This window comes from Stylophora pistillata, chromosome 13 (genome assembly GCF_964205215.1).
Source record: "Stylophora pistillata chromosome 13, jaStyPist1.2, whole genome shotgun sequence".
Classification (NCBI taxonomy): domain Eukaryota; kingdom Metazoa; phylum Cnidaria; class Anthozoa; order Scleractinia; family Pocilloporidae; genus Stylophora; species Stylophora pistillata.
The window spans coordinates 2,957,297-2,971,353 of NC_142531.1; the positions used below are offsets into that span (position 1 = coordinate 2,957,297).

Here is a 14,057-nt window from a genome sequence, read left to right on the forward strand (position 1 = left end):
AAAGATCAAGAAAAGTGTCGCGCCATGTTGATCACCGCTTTCTTTTCCGGAATCGAAATGAATGAAACATGACAAATACCGTTACAACTGACTCTGATGCCTGGTCTTCTGTCACTGAACAAAGTATTTTTCTTGACGATGGCCTTAAATTTCTTGTGGGGGTTCTCCAACCGCCTGCTATGTCTACAGAGTGCTCCACATTCGTGCAGCGCATTTCGGAGCACGAGTTTGAAACTTCTTCAAACACGGAACTTTGCCGACGCCTTCTGGATACATGTGCTCTACAACACAGCTCTTACTACAAGCTTTTTGATTATCGTCAGCGTGCTTTGCTGGGCCTCTGGCAGTCACAGAACTCCAAGTTAACAACATCATCGAAAAATTCTCGCCCTCCTGCTGTTGATCCATATCCCAAAGACGCAAAACCGAAAGTTCCTTTGCAGGATGTTTCTTTTTCGTCCCATGTTAGCCTTCTCCTTCTAGTTCCTATTTTAGAATCTCAAAGTCGGACAGATCCTTCTCTAGCTGGACAGTGTTCAGAATTGCTACTACATTGTCTTCAAAATTGTGCTCCAAACTCTCTCGCAGCTGAGCCTACAAGCTGCATCAAAGGTTTGGCTGATTTGTTGTGCAGTTGGCTCCAACAAGCCAACGATGAAGAGGATGTCAATAGACAGGAAGAACTGGCTCGGTGTGGAGTAAAGCGAGAGAGTCTAGTTGCGGCTCTTGTCGCTTTAGCTTGCGCGAGGTAACAAATGCATGTATTATGAAATAGCAATAATTGACAGTTGACATGTTATTGATTAAATAAGTGTAGTTTGTTATTATCGGCTCAAGTTTCATCATTGCCGACCACTTGACCCACTCACACATAGGGGATTGAGTCCTCTTTTAGGGATTCACATGATATATGTAAATTCACCACCATAGTAATACTAGTCAGTACTTGAGCCTTGATTGTAACAGGTGTTTTTCATTCTAAGACATTTTCAATTATACACAGGAAGGATGCTTATACGGGAAAGTAAGAGGGGTATATTAAAAGATAGCATCTTTCAGAATGGGATCTTTCTTTTTCTCTGTCAAAACTTATTTATCCTTATCCATTAAAGCTGTCAATTTAGTTCTTGTGGGAAGTTACGCAAACAAATAAAGCAAACAAATAAAGCATAGAAGTCTTAACCTGAAAACGTTTTTCTAGCTCTAAAAAAATGAGAATTTATGAAGTATTCGATATTGCAGTAGTGGTGGATCAGAAAGGAACTCAGTAATGAAATATGTCCATACCAAAATTGTTTTGGGTCACCAAAACTTAATTGGTCAGGTTCCCTTCACCTTAAGTTCTGGGTCAGCCACTTTTATTATTATCATGATAATTATTTTATTACACCTTTTATCAGTATCAGTATGAATGGTAGTACTAACCTTTATGAAGACTGAAAAAGAATTATTTTGCCAAATTTATGCAAGCTATGGTGAACAAAGCCTTTGATGTACAATATACATTGCACGCCATAATTAACAAACCATGTTACTCATTGAATTGATATAGCACTAATCATTTGCAGGCTGTCTGGGCACCTATTTATTCAAGTACTTGATGTCCTTCTGCAGCAGAGGACTCCACTGGCTAAACTACCTGTTGGTGCCGTACTGAAGAGAATGGCAGAATATGAAAGGAAAGGTTCATTCAGTGAACTTAGTGTGATACAAACTTCTCGGTTTATCTCTAGCTGGCAATTTCACACAAGTTTAACTGAATTTGATGATTCAATATACAACAGTGACCAGATTAATACTCTTGCTTGTGATGGAAAGTTCTTGTACCTTGTAAGCAGGGAAAGTAAAGGGCTTGTCAAGATTGGTACTGGAAAGTTGGGAACTTTCAGGTGAATGTAATATGCAGGGTTATTCTGCACCATGATAATTAGTTCTTTTAATAATGATGTTTTTATCTAAATGTAAATGTATAGCTGCATTTACTAGTCAGGTTTGCTTCTAAATTATTCGCATGCCCATAGGGTGAAGTTAGCTGATGAACCTGTTGATGCAACTGGTCAGATCCTATTTTGGTTTCAATAGCATGATGCAACCACACTCCCATCCATAATTAGTTGGAATACTTCTCCATGGTGTTCTTTTGTCCCTCACTTCCTTCTAATACTGTTTGTTCCCAATTGTTGTGGCCATCTTGCAGACCAACACTAAGAGGTGTGGCAGGCTGTTTGGGGTCAAATAGTTGAATTAGGGTTGAATAGTTGAATAGATTCTTGAATGGTTGAATGGGGGTGTTGAATGGTTGAATTGGGATTGAATTGAACGGTTGAATTGCAGTTGAATGGTTGAATGAAAGAATTTTTTAATATTGCTACAAACAGCCTGCAATAAAGAGGGGCTAGGAAGTAGGTGTCCCAACAAATTTGTCTGGAAGTGTGGGAGTGTTACCACTTCCCCTGGATGGATAAATATTCCTTTACCAGTAACTCCAGCTATTGCCAGGTTTCTCTGACAGTTAGCTGTGGGGTGTACATGTATGTACTCCTGGGTAGAACGAGGTACTATGAGAGTCCAGTGTCCTTCCCCTTGAACTCTACAGACCTGATCAGGGCTCAAATGTGGAGCTTGTAACCCTGAGAGCATGGCATGCCAACTGTACGTTAGGCCTCTGTATTGCTTACACTTCCTGAGGGAGTTTACTGAAAGTAGCTTTGTACAGGAATAATCTACTCCTGGATTGATATATTAAATAAATTCTTAAAATTACATACAGCACTTGTAAACTATCATGGAAACCTGAAAATCACTGAGGGTAGCTTACACAAACTTTTTACTGAGATGGGACATATATCAACTCAGTCTCTGATTTGATCTTGATGTGTTTTTTGTTTTTGGTTCCTATAGGGGGGCTATATATGCCCGAAATACTGATCTAAAGAACGGATGGCTAACTTTTGTACAACAGTGGTTGTTATTTCGACCAAAGCAATTTGATAACCAACCTGCAAACTTATGTTATGTTCTGGATGTAGTGTCCCTGAAGGTAATTTAATCAAACTTAAATTCAGGACATTTTCAGTGTATCCTGTAATCAGTTTTGAAGAAGGTAAAAAGCTTGAGGTGAATTCCTCCTTGCAATGATGAGGCCAATGGACTTGATAAGGAAATCAAAGGCCAACTAAACACATTTTTTTATAAGATAAGAAAACTCAAAGTGAAAATTAAAATAAATTCAAGAAATGACCATAACCTAAAATCTGAAAAAGCCATTCTCCCCTCCTGAGTTTGGTTTTCTTTTTTATTAGGTCTTACAGACAATAGCATTTAGGGATGCAGGTGAAGCAGGAGATGATGAAACCCAAGCTCTGCAATGCAAAACAATACAATTACTGAGTGATCAGGTTCATTTATTTTGGCTGTGGTGTTCAAAACCATCAGAATCTGCCCGTCAAGAGAGTAGAAAAGTGGATTTGTGGCTACAAGAATTCAAATTAGAAGCATGTGATGATAGCTTAAAAGCCTCTCCTTGTAAAGAACCAGTTGTTGTGTCAAAGAGGGAAGAACCTCCTTCTTGTTTGTCATCACCATTGCCTGTCAGACATTCACCTACAACACCTACTGGACAAAAAGATACTGATGGTAACTCATTACCTTCTTTGGGGGTGGGGTTTCAATGCAGTCAATATCAATGATACATTTTGAACTACAGCTGAATGTCACTTTTACTTGCAATGAGTTCTCACCACTAACAAAAACACTTATCTTGGGATCTGTTGTTACAATATAGGGTACTGAATGATAGAACAAACTGTAAATATTATTTCTAAAAGGATTTTTTAATTCATTCATTTTCTCACCATGCTACATGTATCTCACTTCCTCTTTCAAGGCCCCAAATAATTTTTGAGCTCACCAAGAAAGTTACCCATTACCCTTACAATTCTTCAAATTTTATTTTTATAAACATACCAGGCAAAAAAGAGATAAAATTCAAGTTTTCAAGATTGTTGTGTTCTAATATTTAAAGTGTGTGACATCTCTGACATTAAATTTGTTTGGTTATCGATGGATTTTAGATATTGTCAGCTGCGGTGTATCAATGACTACTCTGAAGCAGTCAGCCATGTTCATCAGTGGTGAAACATTGGTCATGGTAGTTCCACATCTTACCAGTCCATCTGGTCCCATACTGCTGTCACTTAGGGGACAAAAAAGTAGGGCATATAAATTATTTTGTTAACACACATGTGGACATTGATCTATTTTTTTTAGATATTAGATCTCTTTATGTAATATCTGCAAGGCTGTGCTCTAAGGAAAATTGAATGGAGCCTATTGCTCTGAAACTGTGAAATCCAGGGTGCCCTGCATATACTTTTTATGAAAAAACTAAAATTCCTGAGTCGCCCAAGAACAAAAGTAAGGCGCCAGGGGCCACCGGGCGCTGCTAGACCACAGCTTTGATCTGTGAGTACTGATACAGTATTTCTCAGTTCTTTCTAGTGAGTCCTCTTTAACTTTTAAAAAGTAGTAATGATATTAAAGATGATAATGATAATGATTTTAGTAATAATAATTATGAGATAAAAATATAACAAAGTAAGCTCTCTGTATAATGACATGACCATCTTATTTCTTTTTGAGAGGGAGTTGAATGAGAAACCCAATGCTTTAGACATTTTTTTTAGATCTGAATTTGTCTGGGTTTTCTTTCTTTTCTAGATCCAACGAATTATTGTTTCTCAACTGTGGATGGTTCTTGTGTTAAGCATGAGATTGTTGTTAACTCAGCTTCACCAAAGTGGCAAGATTTAATAGCACCAGGACTAAGTAAGTACACTTCTAATAACAATAAACTTTGTAAGCAGACCTTCTATTATGCATTAGGCAGGCATCAGCTTAAGTCCTGATTTTGTTTGTAACCCCATCTTGACCAGACTATAAAATTGACCTCTTTTCAGTGGAAAGTTCTATTAAGTGGACATGGATATTCTGATCGAATCATGTTGTAACCCAAATTCTGTATTAGGAAGACATTTGAAGACATTTTATTCACACTTTAAACTTGTTGGTGAACTCACCAGAGTTAATAATGGACTCACCTATCAGGAAGTTGTCATTGACAGAAGTCATCTAAGTTTTTGGGAAACTAACATAAGTTGTTAGTAAACTTACCTAAAGAAGGTTGTTAGGAAACCAACACTGTTGTTAGGAAGCTTACTTAATTTGTTAGCAAACCAACACTGTTGTTAGGAAGCTTGCTTAATTTGTTAGCAAACCAACACTGCTGTTAGGAAGCCTACTTAATTTGTTAGCAAACCAACACTGTTGTTAGGAAGCTTACTTAATTTGTTAGCAAACCAACACTGTTGTTAGGAAGCTTACTTAATTTATTAGCAAACCAACCTAAGTTGTTGGAAAACTCATCTGAGTTGTTTGCAGACCAACCAAAAGCTTACCCAACCAATAAGCAACGTTTATTTAGGGAACGATCCCTTAGCACATCAAAACTTGAAAGATACTAGTTGTAATGTAGACTCAAAAAAATCAATTCACAGGTGTCTGTCATGATGCAGTTAACAGTAGGCTGTGGAGTTATTGCTGCAGTCATATTGGTGAATGGGTGGCTGGTGGACTTCCATCCTGCAGTCAAATATCTCAGCTACTGGGAACTTCAAGCTCTCAAAGTGCAGGTTAGGAAATAACCTTAATTTCATTTTTGGAGATTCTTTCTTGTGAGACCTGTTTAATGGACAACAACAGAAACAAGTTCAAAAAGCCAGAAGAAGAATATCATTCACTGTCATGATTTTTGTTTTTAGTAAATTATATTTTGTTTCGTTTTTATTATTTTTTTTACCAATAGCAGTAACTACACAAGATTCAGTTGACCCAATGGAGGCTTCTTCGCTACTAGCACATCACATAACATACCTCTGTAGACGACAAAATGCTAAGACAAAAGTGGCTGTAATAGAAAATGAGGAGATTTATTTTGGTGATACTTCTGACTTTTGTAGCATAAGGCATATCTGCAATGTTTTAAATGCTGCCATCACCAATGGCCAACATGATGTCACAATAGCCATGCTAGTTGCACTACAAACTCTTTTGATACAAGTTAGTAAAAGCACAATCAAGCTTGATGACAACTCTGTTAAAGAAGTAAAGCATCTTGTTTGGAAACTGGTTCAGTCTCCTTCTGATTCCATCGGAGCTGAAATCAAGCTCGAAGCTTCTAAGGTGTTGACAGTTGGCATGGAAGTGTTTTATTCCACTCCACTGGAGAGGAGTGCTCTGCTAATGCTTCTATTGTCCGAGGGAGAGTCTTCTTCAGACATGGCAATACTATTGAATTTTTTACTCACAAATTTAACTGAGAACTTAATGAGTCATAAACCTGAGGCATCATCTAAGGCAAGGTAAAGTCCAAAGTTATATGTGATAGCCATAAATGATAAATAGTGTAAGGATCAAACATTTTAGAAATGAATTATTATTGAGGAGTGTAGCCAAAGACAATGACCTCATGATTTCACTTGATGACATTTGTCAGTTTTCTACTGTCTGAGAATGCTTAATTTTAAAGAGAGAAAGGGAGTGGCAAGAATCTTCTCATCCCCCCTCCCCCTTCCTTGATTTGGGCATGGCTGGATTAAATTTTATAATGTTTGTGTGGATGAAGGTGGTAGAAAAGGGCAGGACTTTTGAAATTGAGATGAGTCTTGAAGAGTCATTGTCAGATTTACCAGTAGATGATATTTGGTTTATAGCAGCTATTACAGAATGGTAATTGAACTGAGTGGAGTGCAATTTGGGCTGAAATCATACACGTGATTCAAAATCGAACGAGCACGCAGCACAAGTTCGATTTGAAATCACAAGTATCATTTCAGACCAAAATTGCACAACACGAGGTTCAATTACTGCTTTATTACATCCATTTTGAAATCATCCAAATACAGGACTTGGTCAATTCAATTATTTTGTTGATGCAGTACTGAGCCGGTTTTTTCAACAAAAAGCGGAACCGGAAATGCTTTTACATCTTATTTTTTATGCAAAACAGAAAGACTGATGTCATGTGTCAAAAACTCAGTCAAGCATAAAATGATGCAATTTAGAGCAAAAAATGGTGCGATTGGTGAATAAATTACATCAATTAGAGCCAATCAGATTACAGGGACCACCAGTGATTTCAAAATGGATGTAATAAATATATTTATCTTGCATAGCTTAAATTTTGAGAGAGAGAGCCATATGGAAATCCTGCATTGCACTCTAGAACCTGTTTCTGTATTGGTCGTGAACCAGCCAGATATATTTTGGGGTTATATAAAAAGTTGTACTGTTTCCTTAGATTTGCAGAAGATGTTGTGTTTGCTGCTCTGAGAGTATCTGTCAAAGAGTCATGTAACATGATCAGGCAGTGTAGTCATCTGGAGGATGAACCATTTTGTGCTCTGGTCACCAAACATCCAGTTAGTCAATTATAATCTATGTTACATAATTTGTAAATAACATCTCTATAATGTCCAGCCTTTTAATGAAGATCATCTGCCTGGAGAGACAACTTGATTGAGGATACGATTCCCTTTGAAAGAGGTGGATATTTCTAAAAATTTGGATCTGACTTTTGTAAGTTGTCTCATGGAAGTATTTTTTAGCATTCCTTGAGAGTCTGGCTGGGAGTCAAGACTGAGGAAATCAAGTTGGATCGAAGTCCAAATGTCTAAAGAAATACATAGCAAAAGTAAAATTTCAAACATTACTTGTGATTGACAGTTAAATTTTAATTGAATTAGTTATCAGTATGCGGTAAAAAGAAAACATTATCATCAAAACATTAATGGAAATGAAACCAATATATGGCATTAAATCCTCCAGATAACAAGCCTACTATGTACTATGTACTCTTGAAAGTTTGGCAATAGCTTTGGGCTTTGGCAGTTAATAAGTTTTGTGGGGCTCTTCAGACCTTTAACTCTATGAATTGTTTAAACTGACCTGTTTTGTTTTGTATACAGGAACTTTCTCCTGTTCTGCACTATGTCACAGCTGTCTTTATTAGAAACTGGAGAGCTTTTGTGCTCTCTGAGGAGCAGGAATCAGATCTCAAGGTTAAACATGTTTGTTTCACATTTCTGTTTCTATCAGCGAACATAAGTGTGAGTTGAGGTGCATGTTCTCTTTGGTAATGTTTCAGATGTCTTTGTAGCAAGGAATAATGATATTACTGATACTGACAGTGTCTGAATAGTCAAAGAGTTGTGATAGTTTCATAGTTAATTTTGTGTTTCAATTATTCATCAGGTTTCTGATGATGCTGTAAAACTACATGTAGCTGAATGCCAGGAGCTCTCATTAAAAATTCTAGAAGCTTGTCAACAGGTCAGTAAGTCCACCAACACTGTCTGATTAAAGCTCAAGTTATACGAGTTAGATCCTGTGAAGGTATTAGAGGGATTTAATACTGCGTTTACAGTACGTAAAACGTGAATGGCAAGAGTGACCACGTGACCTTATGTTTCCCTGCTGTTTCTACTTGAAAGTAATCTGTTGGCGTTTGCCGTGTACGTAAGATTTTCTTTACTTTTTCTCTTACAAAGTAGAAGTTAGTTGGCGGGAAAGGGCACAAAAACTATTTCTTGTAAGTCATACAAGGGCGCCTTCAAATCCACTTTGACGTGAGTTCACGCGAAGCTAAAGCAACAAGGTGAAAGGTCCAAGGTGAAACGTGAAAGGGCCAGCTCACGTTTGCTGTTCCACGTAACCGTGGTGCTAAATCTCCCTATTGTCAGGAAAACCTGACAAAATTAGGTTGGGGGAGGGGGGGGGTGGTAACTTGCCATGGACTAGCATCTCATATAAAGGAAGTAGTGGTACCCCTTTGTTACTTTATTTCCATAAAACCAAGATTTGTTGCGCCAGTACTTTTGGCCAGTAGGGTTGTATAACATGGATGTAGAATAGTTCATTTTCCCCACGGATAGATGTATTATTTGCAGTGATAGCTCAAATCTTATTCCAAACTGATTTTCCCCCTTTATTTCCCATTATTTTTAAGTTGTTAGTATAAGGTTCTCTTCATTTAGATTGAGATTGTTTCAGTAATATTTATATGTATGATCTTTGTTTTCTTTAGATTCTTGATGTTGTTCTAGAAGTTCTCTCCAAGCTGTCAGAGGAGTGCAAAGGAAATGTAAAATCTAGAGTTGAGGGACTCGAGCATGTGATGAAGGCCACCCTTGTGGGACAGACTCTCCCTGTCCTGGCATCAGTCGTGTCCTCTGAGAGATGTCTCACACTGTCCATGGCTAAGATCTTTGTACAAAGTGTGACCAACTTAACAGTGACTGCAGCAAGGGTCAGAAAATGAATTATAACATAAGCAAAGTAAAGCGCGCGCTCTGATTGGTCAATTTAGCGTCCCCCATTTGCCCATGGGTGTACGCTGCTGACGTGAGCAAATGCAAAGACTATTTTTCCGCGCGCGCTTGTTTTTTCTGGTCGCGTAAGATTTGTTAAATAAAAGGGAACTCTTTAGCTACAATGTATCAATGTTATGTTATAAAACAAATGGTAAACACCACAGCGTACACTATTGAGTTATGGATGCACTTGGGAGGTTTGCTAAGCACTCAAGAAGCTAGAGTCGCTCTCGGCTATCGCCTCGAGCGACTCTTACGCTTCTTTCGTGCTTAGCAACCTCCCGCGTGCATCCATAACTCAATAGTGTACGCTGTGGTGTTTACCATTTGTTAATTAATGCTATCTGTTTGGCTTTGTCAGTGGTCTCATCAATTTTTATTCAAAACGTAGCAACAGCAACAACATCTTACCACATGTTCGTAGAATCAAAGGTGTGGTCAGAAAGTAGGGGTTAGGAAACATCTGCTTCCCATCTTTGATGAAAGAAAGCAATTTCTTTCATGGGTTGTCAGGGAATTCAGTTACGTCCTATAACAATTTTCTCAAGCGAGGTGTATTTTTCCCAGGTTGCTTACTTCGTATCAGAGTTGAAATCGAAGGATGAAGCAAAGGATGAATGTTGGGACCCTTCCCTGGTATCCAGTGCTTTTTTATCACCATGGTTACGCCCCCGTAAAGTAGAGAGTCCCCACCCAGTTAGAGATGACTACCAGTGCTTTAAAACAGTGGTGTTACCAGGCGCTTCATGTCTGTATCTTAACTTTGATCCGAGATGTGCCACTCAGTATGACTATGATAAGGTAGGACAAATCACAGTGGTCTGTTACCGCGGACAACGCTGTTGAAATCCTTACAATGGTTCCTTCGCCTCACGTCAGCAAATTTTCGTGAATTTTTTTGTTGGTATGTTGCTCTTCAAAAGTTTTTGCTTTCGGATCGCGTTCGGCCGATAGACAGTTGACGATAAATGTCATCTTAGCTTACAGTCCTACAGAGTCAAAGTGTTTAATATTCTTGTATTCCTCCACGTTTTATGATACAATACTTTTAGATTCAATTCAAGAATGTCGAGAGAGTCGTTTTTGTAAAAAAAGATAAAGATTGTTAACCGTCCTTCCACCAGGTAGTTGTGTACGCTGGCAACAACACAAATGGTCGCAAAGTTGCTGAGTTTGGTGGTAACTCGCATGGCGCAGGCAGCAGAAGTGTTGTACGGATGGGATGGCCCAAGGAACCTATCAAGGTGGAAGGTGACGCAGTCACCATCTCATTCCAAGTGAAGAGTTCACGGGAGCGTAACACCCCTGATATTGCTGTGTGGGGATTCAGTTGCATTATTAGCACCAAGGTAGGTCAGTTTTTCTGATATCTATTGACATAGTAAAGCGAGGGCCCCGAAGGAACTTAGAGACTCAGGGACTGACGCAAAGGACCCGGGAAGCTACTATTGAAAATCTCCCCCCCCCCCCCCCCCTTTTCCAATCTCTCTGGTGCTTTCAAGTTACACCAGCTACATAATGGTTGAATCACGAGGAGCTATTCGAGTTACGAACAGGTAATTGATTCTAGTTTTGCATCTGATTAGTGGAGAGGGTGGTACGAGTTTCCTTGACTAATGGAATATGTCTTCCAAATCATTGTCCTTTGTTTTTCAGGAGCACGAGGAAAAACCTCCTAACCTGTGCTTCTTTGCTTTTCAGGAGCACGAGGAAAATTCTTCTAACCTATCGTTCTTTGCTTTTCAGGAGCACGAGGAAAAACCTTCTAACCTGCCGTTCTTTGACGACTTGTACCTAAACCTCTCGGTACTCACCCACAGCCTGCTGATGGTTAGGTACCAGGGCCCTGCAAACACGGAGGCCGAAGATGCTTGCCAGCATTTACTCGACTCTAAACTATTACAAAGGTGAGAAGACTATTTGAAAAGTACTTTACTCCGTGTTAAAGGCGTGTTACCTTGATGGAGAAAGTTAAAAAGTGGTATAAGCCTGACTGAATATGATTCGATGTGTTATCGTCCACTTTTCTTTATATGCAAATATAGCATACTTCTTTTTCTTGTGCTTCTTGGAAGGGCCCACTCGAAATCCTCTTTAAAAAGTTTTTTTCCTCAAGATTTCCATACCTCCTTGTGTTGAAGTAATAGGGACCTTAAGCAGTCAGGACGGCAACGCCATGGAAGACGTCAATTAAAAAATGAATTTCTACTTTTAATTAGAATTTAGAAAATGGCTGCATGTGTTTACCATCTCATACGGCGCCACAACTCAGACTCAACATAACGTATTAAAGTAGCGTTGAGTTGTAAATGGAAATTGAAATAATTTGCCGTTGCGGTTTCGGTTCGCAGACGACGCAAATTTTGCTGATTTTACGTTATCGTTTCGCAAAGGACGGCTGAGAAATGTACTAAGTTTTAAAATGCACGTGCTGAGCTATTGTTCTGCTAATTAGATCTATTGTTTTTCCACGTTCTCGTTGCCGTGCCGTCGTGGTTTGCTTAAGGTCCCTAATATATCTCACAACGCCGTACATTACAAATCAACACAGTATTTCTATCCTCACATCACAATTAATGTGATGTAACTGCGGATGTAACTGCATCTTCGGAGCCCCTGGTATACCCAATCCCCACATTACCCCAGAACCTTGATAGTTGGGAGATACTCAGGGGTTTGGAGCTTTGACACCGACCTTGTTAACCTCGGTGACCGCGGTACGGGACTCCCCTTTTACCCCTGAAACTTGAAGTTACACCCAGAGACTGATAGCTTGGAGGTTGTAGATTTGACGCCAGCCCTGTTACCCTCAGTAAACACAGTACCCCCTGTACCCTCAGTAATCACAGTACCCCCTGTACCCTCAGTAATCATGGTACCCCCTGTACCCTCAGTAATCACAGTACCCCTTGTACCCTCAGTAATCACAGTACCCCCTGTACCCTCAGTAATCACAGTACCCCCTGTACCCTCAGTAATCATAGTACCCCCTGTACCCTCAGTAATCACAGTACCCCTTGTACCCTCAGTAATCACAGTACCCCCTGTACCCTCAGTAATCACAGTACCCCCTGTACCCTCAGTAATCATGGTACCCCCTGTACCCTCAGTAATCACAGTACCCCTTGTACCCTCAGTAATCACAGTACCCCTTGTACCCTCAGTAATCACAGTACCCCCTGTACCCTAAGTAATCACAGTACCCCCTGTACCCTCAGTAATCACAGTACCCCCTGCACCCTCAGTAATCACAGTACCCCCTGTACCCCAGAAACTTGAAGATACGACCGGGCTTTGCTAGCTGGGCGGTAACCCAGAGTTCCACTAAGAGCTAGAGGTACGCTTTACACCAACGTTGTTACTCCCGGTATCCCCAATACACACCGTGCCCAGCGGCTTAGACGTAATGGAACCCCTTCGGTTATACTTGTATGCTTTTTCCTGTCAGGTGTGTGTGGCCGACCTCAGCCGACGCATCAACAGCATCAGGAACGTGCGGTATCACCATCACTGTTGAATCAGAGAAGGGTTCATCTTTGAGTCTTGACAGTATTTCATCGAAACCGAGCGTCAAATTATCTCCAGAGCTTTTGAAACGGCTGCGAGTTGCGTCAGGTAAAAGTTATCAGCCTTGAATTTTGCTAAAAATCAATTCCAAGATCTCATTCATCGAGGTAGCTTTTTTCAAAATATATTTCCTTGTCTGATTTGTGATTTCATTTGTAAGTCAATTTTGCTGGGAAAATCGATTTATTCAGGCAACCTTTCGAGTCTCTGATGTGGGCTTAAAGTCCAGGAGGTTTTATGTCTTGTCTTGAGCACGTATTCAATAGTATCTTAAGTCAAAAGCAAATAACCGCAAAATGAGCTAAAAGCAGAACTCAGAACGTTACAGAGCGAAGATCAAGTTTCACCTTACAGCAAACAATTTATTACCAATCTTCCATTCAGGTATTCTGGCCCCCACCCTCCGCCCCAGCTTGCGGCAAGCCACACAGCCTGAAGCCATCGAGGAATTAGTGGTTCGGTGTGTGATTAACCATTTAGGACTCACTAAGACTGTTCATGGTCTGGAGCTTCTTCAGGCGACGGAGACAGATGGTGAGGAGTACAGGTACCTATGTAGCGTGATGCGGGAGGTATACAATCGGCTGAATGGTCTGATCAGACAACTGCAGACCATGGCAGAGATGGAGCAGAAATGGGCTCACGAGATAGAAGATGTGCGCAGTGGAGTCTTACAGCCGAGTGCTGCCTTCTTCAATGACTTTCACCTGCAAGAGGTACAGTATCATGCTTGGTGCATCTTAGTTCTTTTAAACAACAAACATATGAAATACATATATATGAACTGCGGTTATGAAACGTATATGTGCACGATCCTTCGCAGTAAAGCACTATTTAAGCAATAGTGAAAATCAGACCTGAAAAAAATTCAGGCCTGTACGGGATTCGAACCACTGACCTGAATTAATTTGATGGCCTGCTCCCAGTTGGCTTGTTAGCTCAATTGGTAGAGCGCTGCACTAGTATCGCAGAGGTCAGTGGTTCGAATCCCGTACAGGCCTGAATTTTTTTCAGGTCTGATTTTCACTATTGATTAAATAGTGCTTTACTGCGAAGGATCGT

General features: G+C 39.9%; 1 protein-coding gene across 2 annotated transcripts in view; it reads left to right on the plus strand.

The window, feature by feature from the left end:
- The first annotated feature begins 5 nt into the window (after positions 1-5).
- LOC111331256 (putative E3 ubiquitin-protein ligase HECTD4) overlaps positions 6-14,057 on the plus strand; it is a 40,996-nt gene continuing 26,944 nt past the window's right edge. The window contains exons 1-17 of one of the 2 annotated variants that reach the window (XM_088743935.1): positions 6-748; positions 1,569-1,889; positions 2,902-3,040; positions 3,303-3,636; positions 4,074-4,211; positions 4,720-4,827; positions 5,556-5,690; positions 5,864-6,419; positions 7,358-7,478; positions 8,025-8,117; positions 8,311-8,388; positions 9,143-9,364; positions 9,996-10,229; positions 10,553-10,777; positions 11,175-11,335; positions 12,877-13,043; positions 13,380-13,711. In XM_088743935.1, coding sequence (XP_088600061.1) covers positions 69-748; positions 1,569-1,889; positions 2,902-3,040; positions 3,303-3,636; positions 4,074-4,211; positions 4,720-4,827; positions 5,556-5,690; positions 5,864-6,419; positions 7,358-7,478; positions 8,025-8,117; positions 8,311-8,388; positions 9,143-9,364; positions 9,996-10,229; positions 10,553-10,777; positions 11,175-11,335; positions 12,877-13,043; positions 13,380-13,711 — 4,044 coding nt within the window. In that variant the 5' untranslated portion in view covers positions 6-68. The remainder of the gene's footprint in view (positions 749-1,568; positions 1,890-2,901; positions 3,041-3,302; positions 3,637-4,073; positions 4,212-4,719; positions 4,828-5,555; positions 5,691-5,863; positions 6,420-7,357; positions 7,479-8,024; positions 8,118-8,310; positions 8,389-9,142; positions 9,365-9,995; positions 10,230-10,552; positions 10,778-11,174; positions 11,336-12,876; positions 13,044-13,379; positions 13,712-14,057) is intronic. The other variant, XM_088743936.1, reaches the window with a different exon arrangement.